Source organism: Erpetoichthys calabaricus, chromosome 15 (genome assembly GCF_900747795.2).
Source record: "Erpetoichthys calabaricus chromosome 15, fErpCal1.3, whole genome shotgun sequence".
NCBI classification, from domain to species: Eukaryota; Metazoa; Chordata; class Cladistia; order Polypteriformes; family Polypteridae; genus Erpetoichthys; species Erpetoichthys calabaricus.
Genome location: NC_041408.2, coordinates 52,880,058 through 52,902,336, shown reverse-complemented (window position 1 = coordinate 52,902,336; position 22,279 = coordinate 52,880,058). Strand labels below are relative to the sequence as shown.

Below are 22,279 nucleotides of genomic sequence, written 5' to 3'. Positions count from 1 at the left end.
TTCCACAGGCCATTAACATTGTCTCTTTCTGTGTGTTCTTTAATAAAGATTCTGACAGATTTGATATATCATAATTTAATATGCAGTACTTGTTGTCACTGCACTGTTTATTGGGACAGAAAGTGAAAGTAAAGTTTCACTTGGAAAGTTGCAGCAGATCCGTTTCAAACAAACGATCACTCACTCCACCTCAGAATATTAAATGAGCCTTCTGGCTAGCCACTAAAAGTTACATTATTCTGTACAACCACTGTGGATTTTGGAAAGGAAATAAAAATGTGAACTTGAATGACTGAGTAAATTTGGAATGATAATAACACCATAATAAACATATGCTTGATGATTCCATATCTTGCATTGTCATAGTCAAGTTGAAAGATTTGAACTGACTTAATGTGTACAATGTTTCTTCTAACAATGAAATTAGTGAGCGGGCCACTGTTTTGTAATATGTTGCTCTACTTTCCCCTATTGTATTATTAATAAGTAGCTTTTGTCAAAATGCCTAATCTCACAGACTTACCACTGTTTATAAGGTATTACAGTATATAACTTACTAGGGGGCTCCGCCCCTTGCTCGCTTCGCTCGCCAACCCCTGGTGCTGTGAAATTACAAAGAGCGTGATGTATGAATGAGATATAGCATAGTGTGAAGGTGTAGATGACGCATATAGGAAGCAAATAAAGTTGTGCATGTCCAAAAACGGGCTCAGAGAGGTAGATGCAAACTTTGTGTATTGTTTGTCCTTGTGATTTGTTGATGGTCATGGCCAAGGTAGGCTTAATGGGGAACTGTCGCCGTTTAAGTGTAAAAGGTAATTCCAGGTCAGAACTTATAAGGTTAATTCTAGGAATTAGAACAGTATTGTTAGCATGTGATGTTGTAAGAAGTTTTGCGTCAATAACATTGTGTGGCATGGTGTTGACGACTAAACGTGTAGCATTGCATAAACACTGTTTAGTGTTAAGGTTTCTTAATAGCATGATAATGTTTCTGTTTTTAAGGCTAAGATTGTGTTGTGTTAATCCGGCTGGGTTAATAGTGTTCAAATATTCTAAGGGGAAATTAAGATGGTCATTGTCGTCATCAGAGTCAACTTTGTCAGAGCTTAGAAAGAGCTGTGCAACTCCAGGAAGTAATGAAATGACCTGGTTACTAATGTGATCAACATTAATATTTTTTGGACATAATATAGTTTGTTGTGTTAAAAGGGTTATTTGGTGTAATGAGATTGCTGTTCCAAATATGTCCGTAACTCTTTTGAAAGCAATGCCAATTGTCTGCGTATTTTAAGGTGGACTGCAGAATAGCCGAGCGTATGGAATGTGGAACAATTGCTAAGCACTGTGTAAAATTTCCCCCTAATAAAACTACCTTTGCTCCAAAGAGAATATTATTATTTATCAACGTTTGTAGAAGTTTATTAATGGTGTTGAGTAAGTGACTGGATGGCATTAGATGCAAAAGCAAATGAACTATTGTAGGATCTAATGCAGTTCATAAAGTTTTCACTTTCAGGTACTTCGTCAGTTAGAAGCTTCTGTAGATATGCAGGATATGAATGTAAAGGAGGCAGTCTAATTTGACCCTTTTGACAATAACGTGTAAATTCATTACTTGTATTGCTAGTTGTTTCTTCAGGGAAGTTAAGTGAATGATAATGATTGCAAATGACATTCAGTAATCCCAATGAATTTTCATGAATTGCGTTTATTTATTTTGTCCCTTCGCTGCCGTTTTTGTATCTCTGAGACTCGAGGTGTTTCGTTTTGAACCCTTGCCTGTTTCGATGCAGCAGTTTGAGACGCGTGCTGTATGCGTGTACGTTCATTGTGTCTGTCCATCTGCGCTCGTTTCTGTTAATGTGTTAGTTGAGCTTTGCGTTTTTGGAGCCGAGACATTTTTTCTTCCGGGGTTTTAGAAGCGCGTTGTATGCGCTGACGTGTATTGTTTTTTTTCATGCGGGTTCGTGTGTTTGGTCCCGTCACTTGAGCCGTATCGTTTTGTACCTGTGATCGTGAATTCATTACTTGTTTGTTCTTCAGCGTTAGATATACGGATAAGTAATAAGGAGGATCGCACTCACTGTTAATATGGAGCCTTTTCTGTGGTTAAACGGTTAATAGTGGATCAGTATAATAAGATCGACCTATGCTGCCTAATTTGAATGTGTTCAGATGACGTATGTTTAATATGGACGGTTCGTTTAGTAATGGGCAGGGTTGCCACCCGTCCTGTAAAATACGGAATCGTCCCGTATTTGAGAATGAAATTGCTAGTCCCGTTTTGAATCAATACGGGACGGGTTTTGTCCCGTTTTTTTTTTATCATTTTTTTTTAAAGCAGCGTCTCATGCAAATCATCCCACACGCATTTTATGAAGATGCATCCTTTCCTACTTTTGATTGGGTAATACTTTGCTGCAGTATGCGTCCCTTATTTTTTTGTATTAAAAGTGGTAACCCTAGGAAGGTTCTGTGGATATTCAGGATATGAATGTAAAGGAGGCAGTCTAATTTGACCCATTTGAGAACAACGTGTAAATTCATTACTTGTATTGCTAGTTGTTTCTTCAGGGAAGTTAAGTGAATTACAATGATTGCAAATGACATTCATTAATCCTAATGAATTTTCCTGAATAGTGGACTCATTATTGAACGCGTTGTCAGCTAACGCAAGCGTTTAGCAGGTGTCTGTCGTTGATGTCCGTGACGTGTATATTTTGCTTGTGCCGTTTGAGAGGCCCGTCGTTGTATGTCCAGTATTTGGGACGTGTTGTTTTGGAGCTGTAATCGATTTGCCTGTTCTGTGTGAGAAGCCCGTTGTAGTTTACGGCGTGCATTGTTTGTATTGAGCCTTGCCCGTTTTTGTATGTCGGTCAGTTGAGCTTTCTCTTTTTGGAGCCTTGCCTGCTTGTTTTACGGCATCTGAGATGCGCGGTGTAGACGTCTGCGTTTATTTATTTTGTCACCTCGCTGCCGTTTCTGTATGTCTGAGACGGGAGGTGTTTCGTTTTGAAGCCGTGCCAGTTTCGATGCAGCACTGTGAGATGTGCCCTGCATGCGTCTACGTTCAGTGTGTCTGTCCATTTGGGTTCGTTTCTGTAACTGTGTTAGTTGAGCTTTGCGTTTTTGTAGCCGAGACATTTTTTCTTATAGAAATATGGATAAGTAATAAGGAGGATCGCACTCACTGTTAATATAGAGCCTTTTCTGCGCTTGAACGGTTAATAGTGCCTCATTGTAATGAGATCCACCTATGCTGCATAGTGTGAATTGTGTTTGGTCCCGTTATCCGAGCGGTATCGTTTTGTACCCGTGATCGTGAATTCATGACTTGTTTGTTCTTGAGCGTGAGAAATATGGATAAGTAATAAGGAGGATCGTACTCACTGTTAATATGGAGCCTTTTCTGCGGTTGAACGGTTAATAGTGCCTCATTGTAATGAGATCTCCCGATGCTGCATAGTATGAACGTGTTGAGATGACGTATGTTTAATACGGATGGTTCATTTAGAAATGGGGCTTTGTGTGTCATTTGTTATTTATGTTACTGTGGTCGTGGGTCTGAATCGTCATTTTTGTGTACGTTTCGTGTGCTAGGTCCGTAGTCTGTCCCGTTTCGTGTCCAATGGGCTTTGTGTGGTGCTCGCGGCTTCTTTTTTTTTTGTGTGCTAGGGGCTTGTTGAATCCTCCTCTTTGTGTGTGTCCCGTTTCGTGTGCAATGGGTTTCGTGCTCCTTTTTTCTGTGGTCTGACACCTTTTTTCTGTGTGCGACGCCTCATTTTTTATTTTATGTTGCATTCCATCCGGTTCCCGTTGCTTGCGGGGGGGGGGGGGGTTGATTTGTGGGGCGCCTGCGCAATACGTCTTTTGCGGCCACGGCCCATTGCCGGATGTCCCTGCGTCCATCCGGTTTAGCATTCTCGGTTAGTAATGTGGATCCCCACCTTCCCTTCTATATCTATAATCTCTGGCAATTAGGTGTAGTAAAAAGACAAGCAGGAGTTACGTTACACATAAAATAATGTATTATTGATAATATTCATAAATACTAACAGTATGCAAAGTACATTTGAATATTGGCAACCATACAACCTGATTAAATCGTAATGTGTAGTTTCAGGCGGCACACAGACTTGTAGTTATTTAAAATGTCTCTAGTTACATCATCATTGGTGCTCAGCTTTCTTCAGAACAGGACGCAAGCCTGTTCAAATATGGCTGCCAAGCTGTGGTCTCCATTGTTCATCAGTTTGGTCTTCATGATCAGAGGTTAGTAAGAGAGATACTTCTTCATCATATTTTGGTTGGTAAGAGAGAGAGAATGTGGTTGAACAAGCAGAGTTATAGATTCTCTGTCCAACCCCTACAGCCAATAAGACATCATGGTACTTAAAAGCTTCTGATAGAAGCCAATTCCAAACAGTCATGCTTCAGACCAATGGGGCAACACCTGCCATCCCCCAAAACCATATGGCAGCTTGGCTTCCTTGTGGGGGTTGAAAGACTTTAGCAGAGAAACACTCGCCAAACTGGTTTAAAGCGCACCCCTCCAACTTTGTCGTAAAATTCAAAGAGACCCATTCCTAAAAGTGGGGAGGGGTTGTAAACATGAATGCTTCTCACTAATGTAACACTGAATTACATTGCTTTGCCTAAATTACAAATAAAGACATAGACAATATTTATCAAGTTATATGCAAAATCTTACATCACAACAGCCACCCAGTAATCATGGTCTCCCACCCAGTAATTCTGAGTGATTAAAGATATTGTTGCATTAAATTTTAAAGCAAATTCAATTAATTCATCAAGTTGCTGTGAATTTTCGAGAAGGCCAGACTCTGACAGAGTATTTGATTGTTTAGTTTTGCATAGAGATAGTTGGTCTCATCCGTTGTGGGAGATGGACGTCTGAAGCAGAGCTCCGTTAGCAGCAGTGTTATTATTTTTTATTTTCCCAAGGTGTCCTGTATTTATCCAACCCGAGGGTTCTATTACAGTATATGCACGCATACATTAACATGGTCGGCAAGAAAGGGGGTCAGAAAGAAACAGAAAAGAAACCTAAAGTTACATCCAAACCCAGACAGGCAAGTCCAAGTTCAAGTTCAAGGTATGCTCTATCAGAGACTGACTGGGAACAGACAGGCAAAAGCCCAGAATTCTCTGGACCATGGTCCACTGCATTGTCTCCAGTTGACAGTGAAAATGGGAGCGAATGTGCAAGTGATGCAGGTCATGATAGTTCACCGATTGGAGAAGATCACTTGAAACTGGAAAAAGCCTTGTAGTTCGCGCTTTCACCTACTCCTCACAAGCCGGGAACATTGGCTGTAATAGAGCCCGCCATTTCACCTACGGTGCACGAAAGCAGAAATGATCTGTCCTAACTGAAGGTGATGATCGCTGAGCTCAAGCAAGAGATAAAGAATGATATAAAGAAAGAAATACATAGTATGCTGAAGACAAACGAGAGGATAAGCGAGAAGACAAGTGAGAAGCTGCGGCGGGAGCTGCAAAAGCTGCGGCAGGATACTAAAGACTCGGAGAAACACGTATATAATCGCTTTGAGGCGGCCTTTAAATGTATGCTGGAAAAAATTGAGGAGCACATTCAGGAAAATGCGTCTAAACTGAGCACATCTGCCAATCAGCTGGAGGATGTTAAGCAGACATTCACGACTCGATTTGAAACAGCCGAAAATCTAGTATCCACCGCTGATGGAAAAGCAACAGCTGCGAATTCTGAATGCAAAAAACTCGGAGACAGACTTGCTGCTCTGGAAGATGGATGCAGAAGGAATAGTATTAGAATTGAAGGTCTACCTGAGAATCGCGAAAGTCTAAACCCAGTGAAATTCGTAGCTGAACTATTCTCCAAAATAATTGGAGAGGACTTTAAATCAGACACCGAGATAGCTGCAGCTTATCGCATACGGGGATCGAACAACTCTAAGCATAGGACTTTTATTGTGCGCTTTGAGAAGTTACAATCTAAATTAAATGTAATGTCACTTCTCAGACAGCAACAAGAGATTATGTTTGAAAATAACCTAATTCGTATTTTCCCTGACTTCTCACCCTCAACAGCTGCTAAGCGTGCCTCTTTTTATAATATTAAACAGCGCTTATGAAAAGCCGATATCAGATACAGCCTCTTGTATCCTGCCAAACTGAAAGTGGAGATTCAAGGCCAATATTACATATTACCAGTAGAGAGGAAGCAGATAAAGAGTTAAGAAAGCTGATCCCGACACATTCCTGAAATAAGACCGTGAGTCGCACCCTGTCATGGCATCGTAAAGAAGATATCACCGGCTGTCTGATCTGCTTGCAATGACACTGGTACCATAATTATACATCCTTTTCCCTTCTTGGTCACTATCTGTTTTTATTTTAATTACAATTATATACATTTATGTATGTATGTGTGGAAGAAATTAAATCAGTAACCCTTTTCTTTCTTTTTACTATTCTAAAGGAGACTGTTTAACACCATTCCCTGGGTTTACTATCTTAACATTTCCAGAATGTTGAAGATTTTCTCTTTTTTTGGTTATGCTTATAGTATTTAGACTGTATTGGCAATAGATATCTCTATTTTAATTCACATACACCGCTGCTGGGGGCTTGTTTTGTTTTGGACGTGCTCTGTCTCTAGGTATGTCAGAGGACTGGAACTTTGTGAAGTGTGGTTCAGCCTCACGTGGAGAAGCAAAGCGGTGGGGGGTGGGGGGGGGGGGGGTGGAGGATATGGGGGTACCAAGGAGGGGGAGAAAGAGAGCACACTATCTCTAATCTATTCTTTTAATCCTTTTAATTATCAACGTAACAACAGACCACTTGGCAATAACCCCTGGGAAAATTTGAAATTAAGGTCAAAGCTGTCTCACTTTTGGTTAAGACTACAATATGACATCAAAAATTCAGAATCAATGTCTCCAAGATGGGACAGTTAATTTTGTGAGCTGGAATGTTAAAGGCCTGAATCACGAATTAAAAAGAAAGAACGTATTCTCTCACCTAACAGGTCTAAACGCTAAAATAGTATTTTTACAGGAGACCCACTTATTAAGCAAGGTGCAGTTCTGGCTGCAAAAAGATTGGACTGGCCAAATGTTCTAATCCAGCTTTACAAAAAAAAAAACTAGAGGTGTGGGAATTCTCATACATAGAAAAGTCTCATTTGTAGTATAAGAGGTTGTATCTGATCCTGAAGGGAGATACATCATTGTTATGGGTAATTTATTTAATTGTAAAGTGATTTTGATAAATGTTTATGCACCCAATGTGGACGATAGGGAATTCATCCAAAATGTATTTGCATCCATTCCCAATGTGAAAACTCATAAAATTATAATGGCTGGGGATTTTAATTGTGTTTTAAATCTAGACCTAAATAGGTCTCCTGCCACAGGAGCGATGACATCTAACACTGCAAAGACAATTACACACTTTGTAACTGAGCACAACTTATCAGACACCTGGAGATTTCTAAACCCAAATTCAAGAACATATTCCTTCTACTCACCAGTGCATCATTGCTACTCAAGAATTGATTATTTTTTTGTAGATAATCATTTCTTGCCTATGATCAAATCCTGCAAGTATGACGCTATTGTTATTTCTGACCATGCCCCTCTGATCGTAAAAGTCCTAGCTAGAAGGATGGAGAAAGTGCTGCCTTCAGTAATATCACAAGATTAAACTGGATTTATTAAAGGCCGACATTTAGCGTCCAATCACTCGACGCCTGTTTAATGTAATATACTCACCTGCAAACTCAAACATCCCAGAGATTTTATTATCCTTGGATGCAGAAAAAGCATTTGATATGATTGAATGGAACTACCTTTTCACTACATTGGACAAATTTGGGTTTGGCTCGAACATTTGTGCATGGATCAAACTACTGTATACCAATCCAGAAGCTTCAGTTTGTATTAACAACATTAATTCAGACTACTTTAAACTAGAACATGGTACCAGACAAGGATGCCCCTTTGTCACCACTACTTTTTGCAATCACCATTGGGCCACTGGCAGTTCACTTTTGAAATGCTTATGAGATAAAGGAGATTACCAGAGAAGGGCTTGAACAGAAACTTTCTCTATATGCAGATGATATGGTACTGTATATATCAGACCCACAAAATACTGTGCCTACAGTCCTAACAGCACTAACAGAATTTCAAAAGATTTCTGGTCTCAGAATTAATTTGACTAAAAGTGTGATCTTTCCAGTGAATTCTCAAGCACACAATATTAGATTGGACACCTTCCCTTTTATCATCGCAGATCAGTTCAAATATCTAATATCTAATTTCGCTGTCTGTATGGAAAAAATCAAGCAAGACTTGCATAGATGGTCAACCTTTAATCTCACTTTAGCTGGAAGAATTAACATTGTTAAGATTAATACCCTCCCCAAGCTTCTCTTTTTATTTCAAAATATTCCAATATACATCAATAAATTGTTCTTTAAGAAATTAGATTCAACCATAACCACATTTATTTGGAATTCAAAACAGCCATGTATCCAAAGAGCGACCCTACAAAGGCCAAAGGCAGAAGGTGGCATGGCTCTACCTAACTTTCAATTTTACTACTGGGCAGCAAACATACAACACATTAAAAGCTGGACATTGACACAAATAGATGAACATAAGCAGGCTTGGTCTGCAATAGAAATAGAATCCTGCAGTTCATCTTTATATTCCTTGCTTTGTGCCCCAATAAATGCAAATTATCGCCAATCTACTAATAACCCAATAGTGCTTCGCTCACTCAGAATATGGAACCAATGTAGGAAGCATTTTACGATAGAAAATCTTTTATCGGTGGTACCACTGCACGAGAACCACCGTTTTCAACCCTTGCAAATATATGCAGTTTTTAATGTCTGGAAAACATTTGGGATTAAATCACTTAGAGATCTGTGCATAGACAACGTCTTTGCATCCTACGCACAATTACATTCTAAATTTAACTTTCCAGCAACACATTTCTTTCACTATCTTCAAATTAGAAACTTTGTTAAAAAGAACCTGCCCAATTTTCCTCATCTCCCACCTCCCTCTATGCTGGAAAATATATTCATCAGTTTCAAGGATTTAGACAGCATCTCTGCAATATATAAAACAATTTTACAGTCCCTCCCTTTCAAAGATCCAAGAGGACAATGGGAAAAGGATCTCTCCTTCAACATATCAGAAAAGGAGTGGAAGGTAGCAATGCAGAGAATTCACTCGCGCTCCATATGTGCAAAGCATACACTTATTCAACTAAAAATTACATATCAAGCACATCTGTCTCGCTTAAAATTGTCCAAAATGTTTCCAGGGCAAGATCCAACCTGCGAACGCTGCAATCAAGTTCCAGCCTCACTGGGTCACATGTTTTGGGCCTGCACCAAATTAACATCATTTTGGACCAAGATTTTTAAATGCCTTTCAGATAGCTTTGTTGTCACAATCCCTCCTAATCCACTAACAGCTGTGTTTGGTGTACTTCCAGATGGGTTTAAAGTGGAGAAGGACAAACAAACTGTAATTGCCTTTACTACACTATTGGCACGTAGACTTATCTTGCTCAACTAGAAGAATCCTAACTCTCCCCTTTTAAGACAGTGGGTAACTGATGTTATATATTATTTGAAATTGGAAAAAATAAAATTCTCACTTAGAGGATCTGTGCAGAACTTTTTCAAAACCTGGCAGGATCTATTCAATAACATTTTAGAATAAGCCTTTAAAGCACCGAGGAAGCACATTCTCTCCATATTTTCTTTTTTTTCTCCATTTATCTATATTCACTTATTAATTTATCTATTTGCTTATTTTAAATAGGTTTAAGTTTTATTATGCTGCCCATGCTCTCTTTCTCGGGGGGTGGGGGTTGATTTGTTTTCAATCCTATTCTTGTAAAATTGATCTGTTTGTATGGAATGTTGTGTGATTTCAATAAAATCAATTAAAAAAAAAAAAAAAATTTGCATTATGTTTCTGTTCATATTCCAGCATTTGTTAGGTTAAATTGTTGTCAAAAAACACCCTTATCTTGCACTACACGTGCGATTCAAAGAGCATCTTAGAATCAATGTGAAAACCATTAAACAATCTTATCATTAGTCATCCAGTGCAACCTACATGTGACAACAGCTCCAGTGATTGATAAGATGGCAAGATTTTTTTTTAGCAATTTTAGTCCATAAATATAACATGCCTCCCATGTATATAACTCAATGAGAGTTGTTGACGAAACTGCTGTTCGTCAAATTGTTACACCCCCAACCTCCCGCCCTTAATATTAAATGCATTTCTGCAACTGTCATTCAGTTTCAATAACCTGACTTCCTATTTAATGTAACAAGAAAATGTGACTCAACTAAATTAAATTATTTATTTCTAAGCACTAACACTAGTATGGGTGAGTGGATGAGAGTGTCCAGGAGTGAGTAATAGAATGTACCTGTTAAGGTGCATGAGGCTTTTTTGCAGGGAGTTGGAGTATGTGTAGTGCCTGGCAAAGAAACTATATGCTTTGTAAGAATTTGACCCCAGTTAAATCTACTTCCTCACCCCTTATCATACACCAAGATTTGCACTTTTTTTTTTGATTTAGCAAGTTTTGCTGTACATTATCACCAGTGTAAAGTGATGCAAAGCAAGGAATGATAAACTAGGACTATTTGGCAATATGAATTTGGTGAAATAATTTCAGAGTACAGATTCTAGAAAGTGTAAACCTGCTGAAGTAATTAAGATAACCTAGGTTACGTGGATGTATAGCCCCATAACTAGGTATTGAAAGTATAATACAGTGATGATAAAGCATCTATAACTGATATAATTGGTATTAAAATATTAAGTTGAAAGTTGATTAATATTAAGGTGAAACAGTTCTGTAAAAAGGAATTGGCTAAAGCACATTCAAACCGATGTGTAGGTCTGGTCACAAGGAATAAGAAAAGAAAGTCACTGATGCTAAAGTAGGTGCACCCTCTAACCTAGAGATGCACACAGATGAGGATTCTACCGCACATACTGAAATTAAGGTAAGTTAAGGGTAGTTAATAATAGAACAAAACGTTCTATGCTCTGTTTCTTTATTATTAGTACTTGAGTTATCATTAAATCTTGCTAATACAGAAATAAAGATAATTTAAATGGGCTCACTTTGGTACTGAAGAAATTGCTTCCATACACTAAGCTAGATATAAAACAACAACATTGCCTCACCATCATCTTTAGCAACTTTATCGTCTGGGTTGCTCTCACTGTCGGCCTCATAGCCCTCCTCTTCTTTGAACAACTTGATGCTGTGACAGCTGGATTCTTCTGCATCTTCAGAGAGTTCACTTGGCTGACAGGAAGATTCACCATCTAACTGATGCTTCTGTTGTAAAATGAAAATGTACCAGAATAACTGAGCTCAATATACAGTAAAATGTATAAACCATGATTCTAGATCAAACAATAAGAAAATAAACATGCAAAAAAACAACAAGTTACATGAACAAGGTTTTCATCTTGCAAAAATGGAAAACCATCTAGGAGTTTTAATTTTGGTTTAGCTCTTTTGTAAAGCACCATCTTAAGAGCTTTATATTTTGGGTTAGCTGAAACCTTTATTTTTTATATTAAATTCAGTATATTCACATGTTTAAAATATTTCACATGATTTGTTTACTACCCCTGGAAGCCCTGGGGTTATGATTTTCTATGGTTAGTTTAAAAAAAAACTGTTAATGAACCTTTTCAAATATCTGTAATTACTTAGCTTAACAGATGCACCAGCAATGTGAAAATAACAAAAAATAAGCTTAGATATTTTAACCACCAGGCTGCGCACCAGTTCCCCAACACCCGACAAAACAGACACCAGGCACAAGTCCAGCACAGCACAAGGCTTTTATTCAGTGAGAAACATTTCCCAAGGGGTGAAACGGCTCCTTTTATAGAGCACCCGGAAGTACCCCCAGTGTCCAGTGATCATCTTCTGGCAACACTTCCAGGTGTGGCGAAGCCCTGCCAAGAGGGGCTCCGTCATTCCCCATACATCACCTGGTGGTGGCTATGGGCCCCAACAGGATTGAGCTTCCATGCTCCAAAAACATGGCACCACAGCAAGCCAGGGGGACTGTTCTCTGTTGTCCTGTGGGAGATACTGCCCAAACTTAACATCCGGCGCCGCCGTGAGTGGCAGCCTTTTCAGCAGCTCCGTGTATGACTGTATATGTATGTGTACTTTTCTACTTTTATTTTTCTATTTTTATTTATTGATCACTCCTATTACTTTATTTTATGTGGATTCGTTCCCTGGACACACTTACTTTTACAACGTGGGCATGGATTTTTACACGCCGAGACTCGCCTATTCAAGTACTCAACTTCGAGCACTGACAACAAATGCCAATGCTGGTGTGGTTCCATATTTACCCGACGAGGTAAGAAGGCGGTATCGTGGCAGCAGAGCCGGCACTAAGCTAAAAATGAAGCGGCTTGCGAGAAAGTGGCGTTTCAAGCCTTCGGTGCCTTCTGTGATTCTGGGGAATGTGAACTCAATCTCAAATAAGATCGACGAACTGGCTGCGCTGGTGAAAAATGTCAGGACCTACAGAGAATGCAATTTGTTGTGTTTTTGCGAAACCTGGCTAAATAACACCATCCCAGATGCCAACGTGGAGCTACCCGGGTTTAGCACAGTTAGAGCGGACAGAGATGCAAGTACCTGTGGGAAGCACAAAGGAGGAGGACTCGCTCTCTATGTTAATACACGGTGGTGTAACTCTGGACATGTTAACGTCAAAATCTCCACTTGCTGCAGGGATATCGAACTGTTGGCCGTAAGTTTACGTCCCTACTACTTGCTCAGAGAGTTTGGACATGTCATTATCGTCATCGTGTACATCCCTCCTCGGACGGACGTGGAGTCAGCGAGTGACATCATCCATTCTGCTGTTGCTAAGTTACAAACGCAGCACCCTGAGGCGCTTGTGCTAATCGCTGGAGACTTTAACCATGTGACGCTGGACAAAACATTACCTGCATTCTCCCAGTATGTGGACTGTAACACCCGGGGAAATAAGACTATTGATTTACTGTATGCAAACGTTAAAGACGCATACAGCTCCACCCCGCTGCCTGCGCTTGGGAAAGCAGATCATAACCTGGTTCTGCTTCAGCCTCACTATAAACCAAAAGTGAGAGTCCTACCTGTAACCACACGATCATTCAGGAAGTGGACCCCGGAGGCTGAGAATACTCTGAGAGAATGTTTTGGAACTACAGACTGGGATATCCTGCAGGGATCTCATAGTGAGAACATTGAGGAAGTTGTTGACTGCACTACTGACTACATCAACTTCTGTATGGACATTGTAGTTCCAGTAAGAACACTATGCTGCTATGCTAACAACAAGCCATGGATTACAAGTGACATCAAGGGCCTTTTGAATCAGAAGAAAAGGGCTTTTAAAGACGGTGATCAGCATGAGCTCAAGCGCGTGCAGAAGGAACTCCGAGTCCAGCTCAGGGCGGCGAAGGAGCAGTACAGGAGAAAGCTGGAGCAGAAGTTGCAGAATAACAGCATGAAGGAAGTGTGGGATGGGATGAAGATCATCACTGGCTGCAGCTCGAAGTGGGGTACCACCATCGAGAGAGACGTGAAGAGAGCAAACCAAATGAACAACTTCTTTAACAGGTTTGACCACCCTAACCCACTCTCACTCTCACCTCGGAGTACTGCACCCTCCACACATCCTTCTGCTGATACCAGCATAGGAAAGACATCCCTACCCATAATTACAACAGCGCAAGTGAGCAGAGAGCTGAGGAGACTTCGTGCCAGCAAAGCAGCGGGTCCAGACGGAGTATCGCCACGACTGCTGAAGGTCTGTGCATCGGAGCTGGGGGGTCCTCTACAGCGCATCTTCAACCTGAGCCTGGAACAGAGGAGAGTCCCGAGGCTTTGGAAAACATCTTGTATCACCCCAGTCCCAAAGGTATCACGTCCTAGTGAGCTGAATGACTTTCGGCCTGTTGCTCTGACATCACATGTGATGAAGACCATGGAGAGGCTGCTGCTTCACCACCTTAGGCCACAGGTTCAACACGCCCTTGACCCTCTGCAGTTTGCATATCAGGAGAAGGTGGGAGCAGAGGATGCCATCATCTACATGCTACACCGACCCCTCTCTCACTTGGACAGAGGCAGTGGTGCTGTAAGAATTATGTTTCTAGACTTCTCTAGCGCCTTCAACACAATCCAACCTCTGCTCCTTAGGGACAAGCTGACAGAGATGGGATTAGATTCATTCCTAGTGGCATGGATCGTGGACTATCTTAAAGACAGACCTCAGTATGTGCGTCTTGGGAACTGCACGTCTGACATTGTGGTCAGCAACACAGGAGCGCCACAGGGGACTGTACTTTCTCCAGTCCTGTTCAGCCTATATACATCAGACTTCCAATACAACTCGGAGTCCTGCCACGTGCAAAAGTTCGCTGATGACACTGCTATCGTGGGCTGCATCAGGAATGGGCTGGAGGAGGAGTATAGGGACCTAATCAATGACTTTGTTAAATGGTGCGACTCAAACCACCTACACCTGAACACCAGCATAACCATGGAGCTGGTGGTGGATTTTAGGAGGCCCAGACCCGTCATTGACCCAGTGATCATCAAAGGTGACTGTGTGCAGATGGTGCAGACCTATAAATATCCGGGAGTGCAGCTGGATGATAAATTAGACTGGACTGCCAATACTGATGCACTGTGCAAGAAAGGACAGAGCCGGTTATACTACCTTAGAAGGCTGGCGTCCTTCAACATCTGCAATAAGATGCTGCAGGTGTTCTATCAGACAGTTGTGGCGAGCGCCCTCTTCTACGCAGTGGTGTGCTGGGGAGGCAGCATTAAGAGGAAAGACGCCTCACGCCTGGACAAACTGGTGAGGAAGGCAAGCTCTATTGTTGGCATGGAGCTGGACAGTTTAACATCTGTGGCAGAGCAAAGGGCGCTCAGCAGGCTCCTATCAATTATGGAGAATCCACTGCATCCACTTAATAGTATCATCTCCAGACAGAAGAGCAGTTTCAGCGACAGACTGCTGTCACTGTCCTGCTCCACTGACAGATTGAGGAGATCATTCCTCCCCCAAACTATGCGACTCTTTAATTCCACCCGGGGGGGTAAACATTAACATTATACATAGTTATTGTCTGTTTTTCACCTGCATTATTATCATTCTTTAATTTAATATTATTTATTGTATCAGTATGCTGCTGCTGAAGAATGTGAATTTCCCATTGGGATTAATAAAGTATGTATGTATGTATGTATGTATGTATGTATGTATGTATGTATGTATGCTTGCTTGCTTGCTTGCTTGTTTCTATCTATCTATCTATCTATCTAAGCAAGCTCTTTTGCCCAGTCCTTCTATTATGAAGCCATCCCGGCCAGATAGAAGTCCTGGCTGTCCGTTATACCATATTACACATTAATCACAACTTTAACTGAGATATTGTTTATTATTGAAATGAAAAGGAGATTCTTAAATTAAACAATTAACGGTGTACGTAAATATAACCCCAATTCCAAAAAGTTGTGATACTGTGTAAAATGTAAAAAAAAACCAGAATGAAATGATTTGCAACCTGAGCACAATAGAAACATAATGCCTGAACAAACTTATCAGGAAAGTCTGCTCCATCACAGGGTAAACCCTGGGCACGCTGGTAGCTGATGTAGAAAAGAGGAAGGTGGCAAAACTGAATGCCATCATGAAAAATCCCTTCCATCCCTTCCAGGAGGCACTCTCTTGGGGCACTTTTAGCCACAGGCTGATTCCACCACGGTGTGTTAAGAAGCACCTCTGGGAGTCTTAACTGCTCACTGCTATCAGGAAATTCAATGCTTCCACTGGATGTGCTCCTTAAGTTTATGTTTATTTATTTATTGGTTGATTGATTGGCTGTATTTTCCATCCTGTGATTCTATATCCTTGTCCTTTTATGTTTCTGCTACTATACGCATTTGAATTTCTCCATGGGATTAATAAAGTTGATTTAGTCTAATCTAAAATGGTCTGCCTGATGGTTTATGTCAGCCCACAGTCTGATGAGTAAAAATATGGAGACAAATAAAAACTTTCAATTTATAAAATTCAGCTTCTGCTTTATCCAGGAGATATCCTTTCTAGTTTCTGTTGAAAACTTTCTTAGTAGACCACAGTAACAGCATTAAACATGCTCTGACAGCATTTTAATTTTAAAATGTATTTTGGGGGGTTTGGGAGGTCTTTGGATTCTGAATGCAAAGTGTTTCATGAGAAATGGACAACATTTTTCTGGAAAAAAAATCACAAACCATTTGCTTAAATGGCTCACAACAACTATGGCAAAATTACAGCAAATATATGGGACAGCTACAGGCAAGATAAATGAGTTAATTGCAGCTCTTAAAAAGCACCAGTCTTTTCACTCATAGTCGTGAGACTAGTGATGAACTGTGAAGGCTAGCGGAATTATTGTCAATGAAACTGCATTAGTATCAAAGCCATATTCTGAAGGGGACTTCATTAAAACACGTATGGTGAAGGCAGCTGCAATTGTTGTCACAACATGCAACATTCTTTGCCATGACGAACTGAAGTAGAGAATCACAGACTTGGATAGGCAATTAAAAGGAATGGTAAAGGCGTTTTTTTTTTTTAACCACTGCAATAGATGCAAGTACTGATGTTGCTAAAATGGCTCAACTTGCAGCTATCATAAGAGGTTTTGAGGACCCGGGTGGTGACGAGAGAGTGAATGTGACTGAGAGAATAAAACTGAAAAAAAATAAATAAAATAAAAAGCTAATATTTACATCTGATGCTGTTAGTTTTCAAAAAATATTGCATTACTCAGGTCATAAAATGATTTCTTCAAAATGTCAAATATATTTGTCCCTTTCTTTTTTTCCTCACTACGGCGTTGACATCATGGACCAGAAGGTGTGTGCTTATTCAGTGCGAACAGCAACATGCAGGTGGCAATTGCTGTGTTCTACAACATGCTTGACCTGGCGGCGATGAACACACATGTACTGTACAAGGCATGCACAGGGTCCACTGAGAAAAGAAGAGTGTTCTTGGCACACCTTGCAGAGGAACTTTGTCATCGCTTCTTACAAGAAAAGGCAACGGAAAAAGAAAAGAGGATGTAACATTGACAAGTTTCTGTTCCAAGACCTCCCAGGAAAGAAAACTCAGTGTCAGGTGCTCCTTCAATGTAATAGGAACCACAGCATAGAAAAGTGTGTACACTGCAACAGGTACACATGTCGTAAATGTAGGAAGGATGGTCCTTGAATGTGTGTGAACAGTTAACATTTGAATTTGATGATTGTATATAGCATGGAACTGACCTCTCTGTACTATTGTTTCCTCTGCATGTCATGGAGTACAAAAGAAACACCACCATGCACACAAAATGTGGAGACTGGGAAAGACCAGGGAAAAATAAATAAATACAAGTGGCCACTGCCTACAACCGCATGAAGGCATGTGAATGAATATAATGTTGTATCAGTGCCACAATGTTATTCGAAGTGTACTATACAGGTCATAAAATGAATTATTCCAAATGTCACATATACCTATGTCTCTCTTTTTTTGTCAGTGCAGCTTTGACATCATGGACCGGGAGCTGCATACTAATTCAGTGTGAGCAGGAACACTCCAAGAATAAAACTCTGTTATTAGTTTTACACAATGGGGTGTTAGGCTTCCCCTTCGGAGTGCTTGTATATTAGTACAGTGGAACCTCTGTTCACAAACAAGTTTCATAATGGACATACAAATCGGTTTACGACCAAAAAAGTTCGCCAAACTTTTGCCTCGGTTCACGACCATGCCAGTTTCCCTTTCGGTTTGTACATGTTCAGTCTCTCCCTGTGCATTTCCTGTGCAGCGAGCAAGAGAGACAGAGAGCGAGAGCAAGATAGCACGACACAAACATACACACACACACAGGCAGCTCAAGAGACAGACACACGCACACAGACAGCGAGAGAGAGAGAGAGAGACACGCGCGCGCACCCACACAGGCAGCGCGCGAGCGAGAGAGAAACGCACAGGCAGCGCGAGGGAGAGACAGATGCACACACACAAGCAGCACGAGAGAGAGGGCTGGACGATTAAGGTAGGAAGGCAGTAAAAGAATGCACTGGGCTTGATTTTGTTTTCACTTCTGTTTACAGCAATCGGTTCATAGTGTGCATTGTTGCAATTTTTCCCTGTGCTTAAAACTCATAAAAAAAAAAAGTGTTTTTAGCCAGCGGTTGGTAGCGCTATAGCGCGAACTATTGCAGTGTTAGTTTTCTCTGTTCTTCAAGGTTTTCTCAGTGTTATTCAATGTTTTTACATTTAGTTTACCATTACGCTGTGCATTCTATGGTTTAATTAACTATATCTGTGCTTAAAAACTTAAAAAAATATATATATTTACATACAGTTCATATGGTCTGGAACGGATTAATTGTATTTACATACAATCCTATGTGGGAAATTGCCTTCGGTTCATGACGAAATCGGTTTACGACTAGAGTTTTAGAACGAATTATGGTTGTGAACCGAGGTTCCACTGTACTAAGAAAGTATGATTCACCAGCATTTACAAAACAAGTTTGTTATACCACATCTTTATTTGAAAACTAATAGCGTCAGATCGGGGTGAGGGGTGCGTGAAAGTGACTAAGAAAATAAAACTGGGGAAAACAAAAAAGCGCTACCATAAATTTATACTGGCTGTTACAGATTCAAATCAAATGTATGCTTTAATTATATAACAGTAATAAAAATAGCAGCTCACTATTCAAAATAGTAACTGGAGTACCCAGGAATCAAACCCGCCACCTCTTGATTCCGAGTCAGCAGTTCTTACGGCTATACCACCCAAGCAGTTGTGTCAGCGCTGTACCCTAAGCCAACGACTTTTTCTTCAGTTATATTCTTGAATAAAAGCTCACTTGTTTTGTTATACTTGTAACTTGTGTGAAAGCATTTATTTGATATTTGGACTTCAGTCTTCACACATTATACACTTCATGTCTACATTTTGTCAATCTATACTAATTAATAAAAGGCAAAGAACTCACTGACTGACTGACTCACTCATCACTAATTGTCCAACTTCCCGTGTAGGTGGAAGGCTAAAATTTGGCAGGCTGATTCCTTACAGCTTACTTACAAAAGTTAGGCAGGTTTCATTTCGAAATTCAACGCGTAATGTTCATAACTGGAACCTCATTTTTGACAATATACTGTAATGGACGGCAGCTTAATGGCCGTGGGAGACGGAGTTGAGTGTCACGTCATCACGCCTCCCACGTAATCACGTGAAAAGACTGTGAACTGAGTAAGGAGAAATGAAGGAAGAGCCGCAAACAGCGAAGAACAAAAAATTAATTAAACAATTGAGAAGGGAGCGAGTGAAGCATACAAGCATCTTCATAAGGGAAACAAAGCACAGTGTAAAACGTAAGTTTAAATTAAGTTTATTCAAACGCTCCCGTTGCGGATTGCAATAACATATTCGCGAGATAAAAGAACTCAGTAGGGAGAAATGAAGGAAGAGCCGCAAACAGCGAAGAACAAAAAATTCATTAAACAATTGAGAAGGGAGCGAAACAATAAGAAGCCAGCGAGTGAAGCATACAAGCATGTTCATAAGGGAAACAAACCACGGTGTAAAACGTAAGTTTAAATTAAGTTTATAGAAACGCTCCCGCTGCGGATTGCAATAACATATTCGCGAGATAAAAGTTTAATGAGAAGACACGAGGTATAAACGAACCACACGCCGTAGCGCAACGTTAGGGGCAACAGTTTCAACCATTCTATGATCTGCTTCTCGCAACTGAAAGACGGCACATGGCGGATGTTAGCCGACTTGCTGACCGCAACGTTAGGGGCTTCAACTCTGGCGCTGAAGACAGAGATTCGATTCCCGAGAGGGGATGAAGTGAGTGTGTATGCCTGATGAGCCCAGAATTAGGGAGAAACACGTGTCGCATACTCTTTGCATTATTTAAAAGTAAACTATTAAAACCATTCTATGATCAGCTTCTGGGAACAGAAAGAGGGCACGTGGCGGATATAAGGCGACTTCCTGACCAACCACAAGCGTTACCTGGCAGGTAACCACCCATACAGTCAGATTGTGATTCAGAAAACAAATGCCATGAATGTAATTACCACGATATACATACTGTCAAATAAACGAAACACACGCCGTAGCGCGACAGCTGTGAAAAGCGAGGTTCAGAAAAAAACAGATCCTTAACAAATTGTTATTGGTATACTGTATTTTCGATCCGTTTAAAAAGGTTTTCTTTTCTTAAAAAATTAAAAGCAGTACTTCGCCGCAACGAAGCGCGAGAATTTGGCTATATATATCTGCTTCTCACACTTAAAAGAGGGCACGTGGCGGATTTTAGACGACTTCATGACCAAACATAACTGTTACCTGCCACGTAGGGTTACCACTTTTAATACAAAAAAATAAGGGACGCATACTGCAGCGGGTGCCACATCCCAGTGCCAACACTTTGCAGACTGTACTTAAAAGACCCGCCCTCCTCACTGGACAGTTAAAAAGACCAATCAAACTAACGATGACGTCAAGTATTACCCAATCAAAACTATGAAAGGAGGCATCTTCATAAAATGCGTGTGGGATGATTTGCATGAGACACTGCTTTAAAAAAAATGATAAAAAAAATACGGGATAAATCCCGTCCCGTATTGATTCAAAACGGGACGCGCAATTTCATTCTCAAATACGGGACGATTCCGTATTTTAAAGGACGGGTGGCAACCCTACAGTGCCAGGTAACCACCCATACAATCAGATTGTGATTCAGACTAGGAATGCAATGAATGTAATTACCCCGATCTACATACAAGGCGAAAGTCTTGCAACATTCAAAGATGATGGTTTGGGATAAGTACACCATAAAACATAAAAGAGCTTATGAAGCCTTGAACCAAAAAAAGCAAGATCTCAGAGATCGTAAAAAAAAAATATGAGGTAATGTCGTTTTACTCGCTGTAGATTTTAGTCAAACATTACCAGTTATTCCACAAGGGAGACCAGCAGATGAACTCAACGCGTGTTTAAAATCCATGCTTCTCCCACGCTCGGTTATATGTCGCGTGTTCTCGGGTAGGTACACTAAAAAATGTATACATTTAAGCATGTAATGGGCAAACAAAAAATGAGGTATACCCGAAGGCACTGCAGTAGTACTTAATGTTACTTTACTTCTTAAATGTTAATGTTTTACTGTTTAATAATTTATACGCTTCTTATATGTTGTTCAAATTCTTTTTTCAAAATACCAGTGACAGCGCAATGCACGATAACATGGAGTGAATACACCATACGCATCCGCCCACGGCCGCCCTGGTGTGCGCAGATAGGAGTTGATTCTACAATAAAATAAAATAAAGATAAAACCCCAGGATTGTTTCCTGCCTTGTGCCCTGTGTTGGCTGGGATTGGCTCCAGCAGACCCCCGTGACCCTGTGTTCGGATTCAGCGGGTTGGAAAATGGATGGATGGATGGATGGATTTTACTGTTTAATAATTTATATTTATATGAAATGTGCTTCTTATATATTACTTCATAATCTCATATGATAATGATGTTGTTTATATTGATTTCTATGTTATTGAAACTGCATGTATGTGTGTATATGTATGTATATATATATATATATATATATATATATTTATATATATACATATATATGTGTATATATATATATATATATATATATATATATATATATATATATATATATATATATATATATATATATATAATATATGTGTATGTGTATGTATATATATATATATATATACACTACCAAAATACCCGCGCTTCGCAGCGGAGAAGTAGTGTGTTAAAGAGGTATATATATATATATATATATATATATATATATATGACAGCAACACTCATTAAATGACAACACAATTACATTGACAATCATGTTACGTTATTTTTAAAATGTTTCCTTTTTTTTTTTTTCATAACCTCTTTAACACACTACTTCTCCGCTGTGAAGCGCGGGTATTTTGCTATATATATATATATATATATATATATATATATATATCTGTATGTGTATATATCTGTATGTGTATATATATATCTGTATGTGTATATATATATGTGTGTGTGTATATATATATCTGTATGTGTATATATACATCTG

General features: G+C 39.9%; 1 protein-coding gene across 1 annotated transcript in view; it reads right to left on the bottom strand.

Moving 5' to 3' along the window:
* Window positions 1–22,279, bottom strand: part of lyst (lysosomal trafficking regulator) — a 211,462-nt gene that overhangs the window by 50,728 nt on the left and 138,455 nt on the right. Inside the window, exon 8 of the mRNA XM_028820350.2 lies at window positions 11,247–11,403. Coding sequence (XP_028676183.1) covers window positions 11,247–11,403 — 157 coding nt within the window. The remainder of the gene's footprint in view (window positions 1–11,246; window positions 11,404–22,279) is intronic.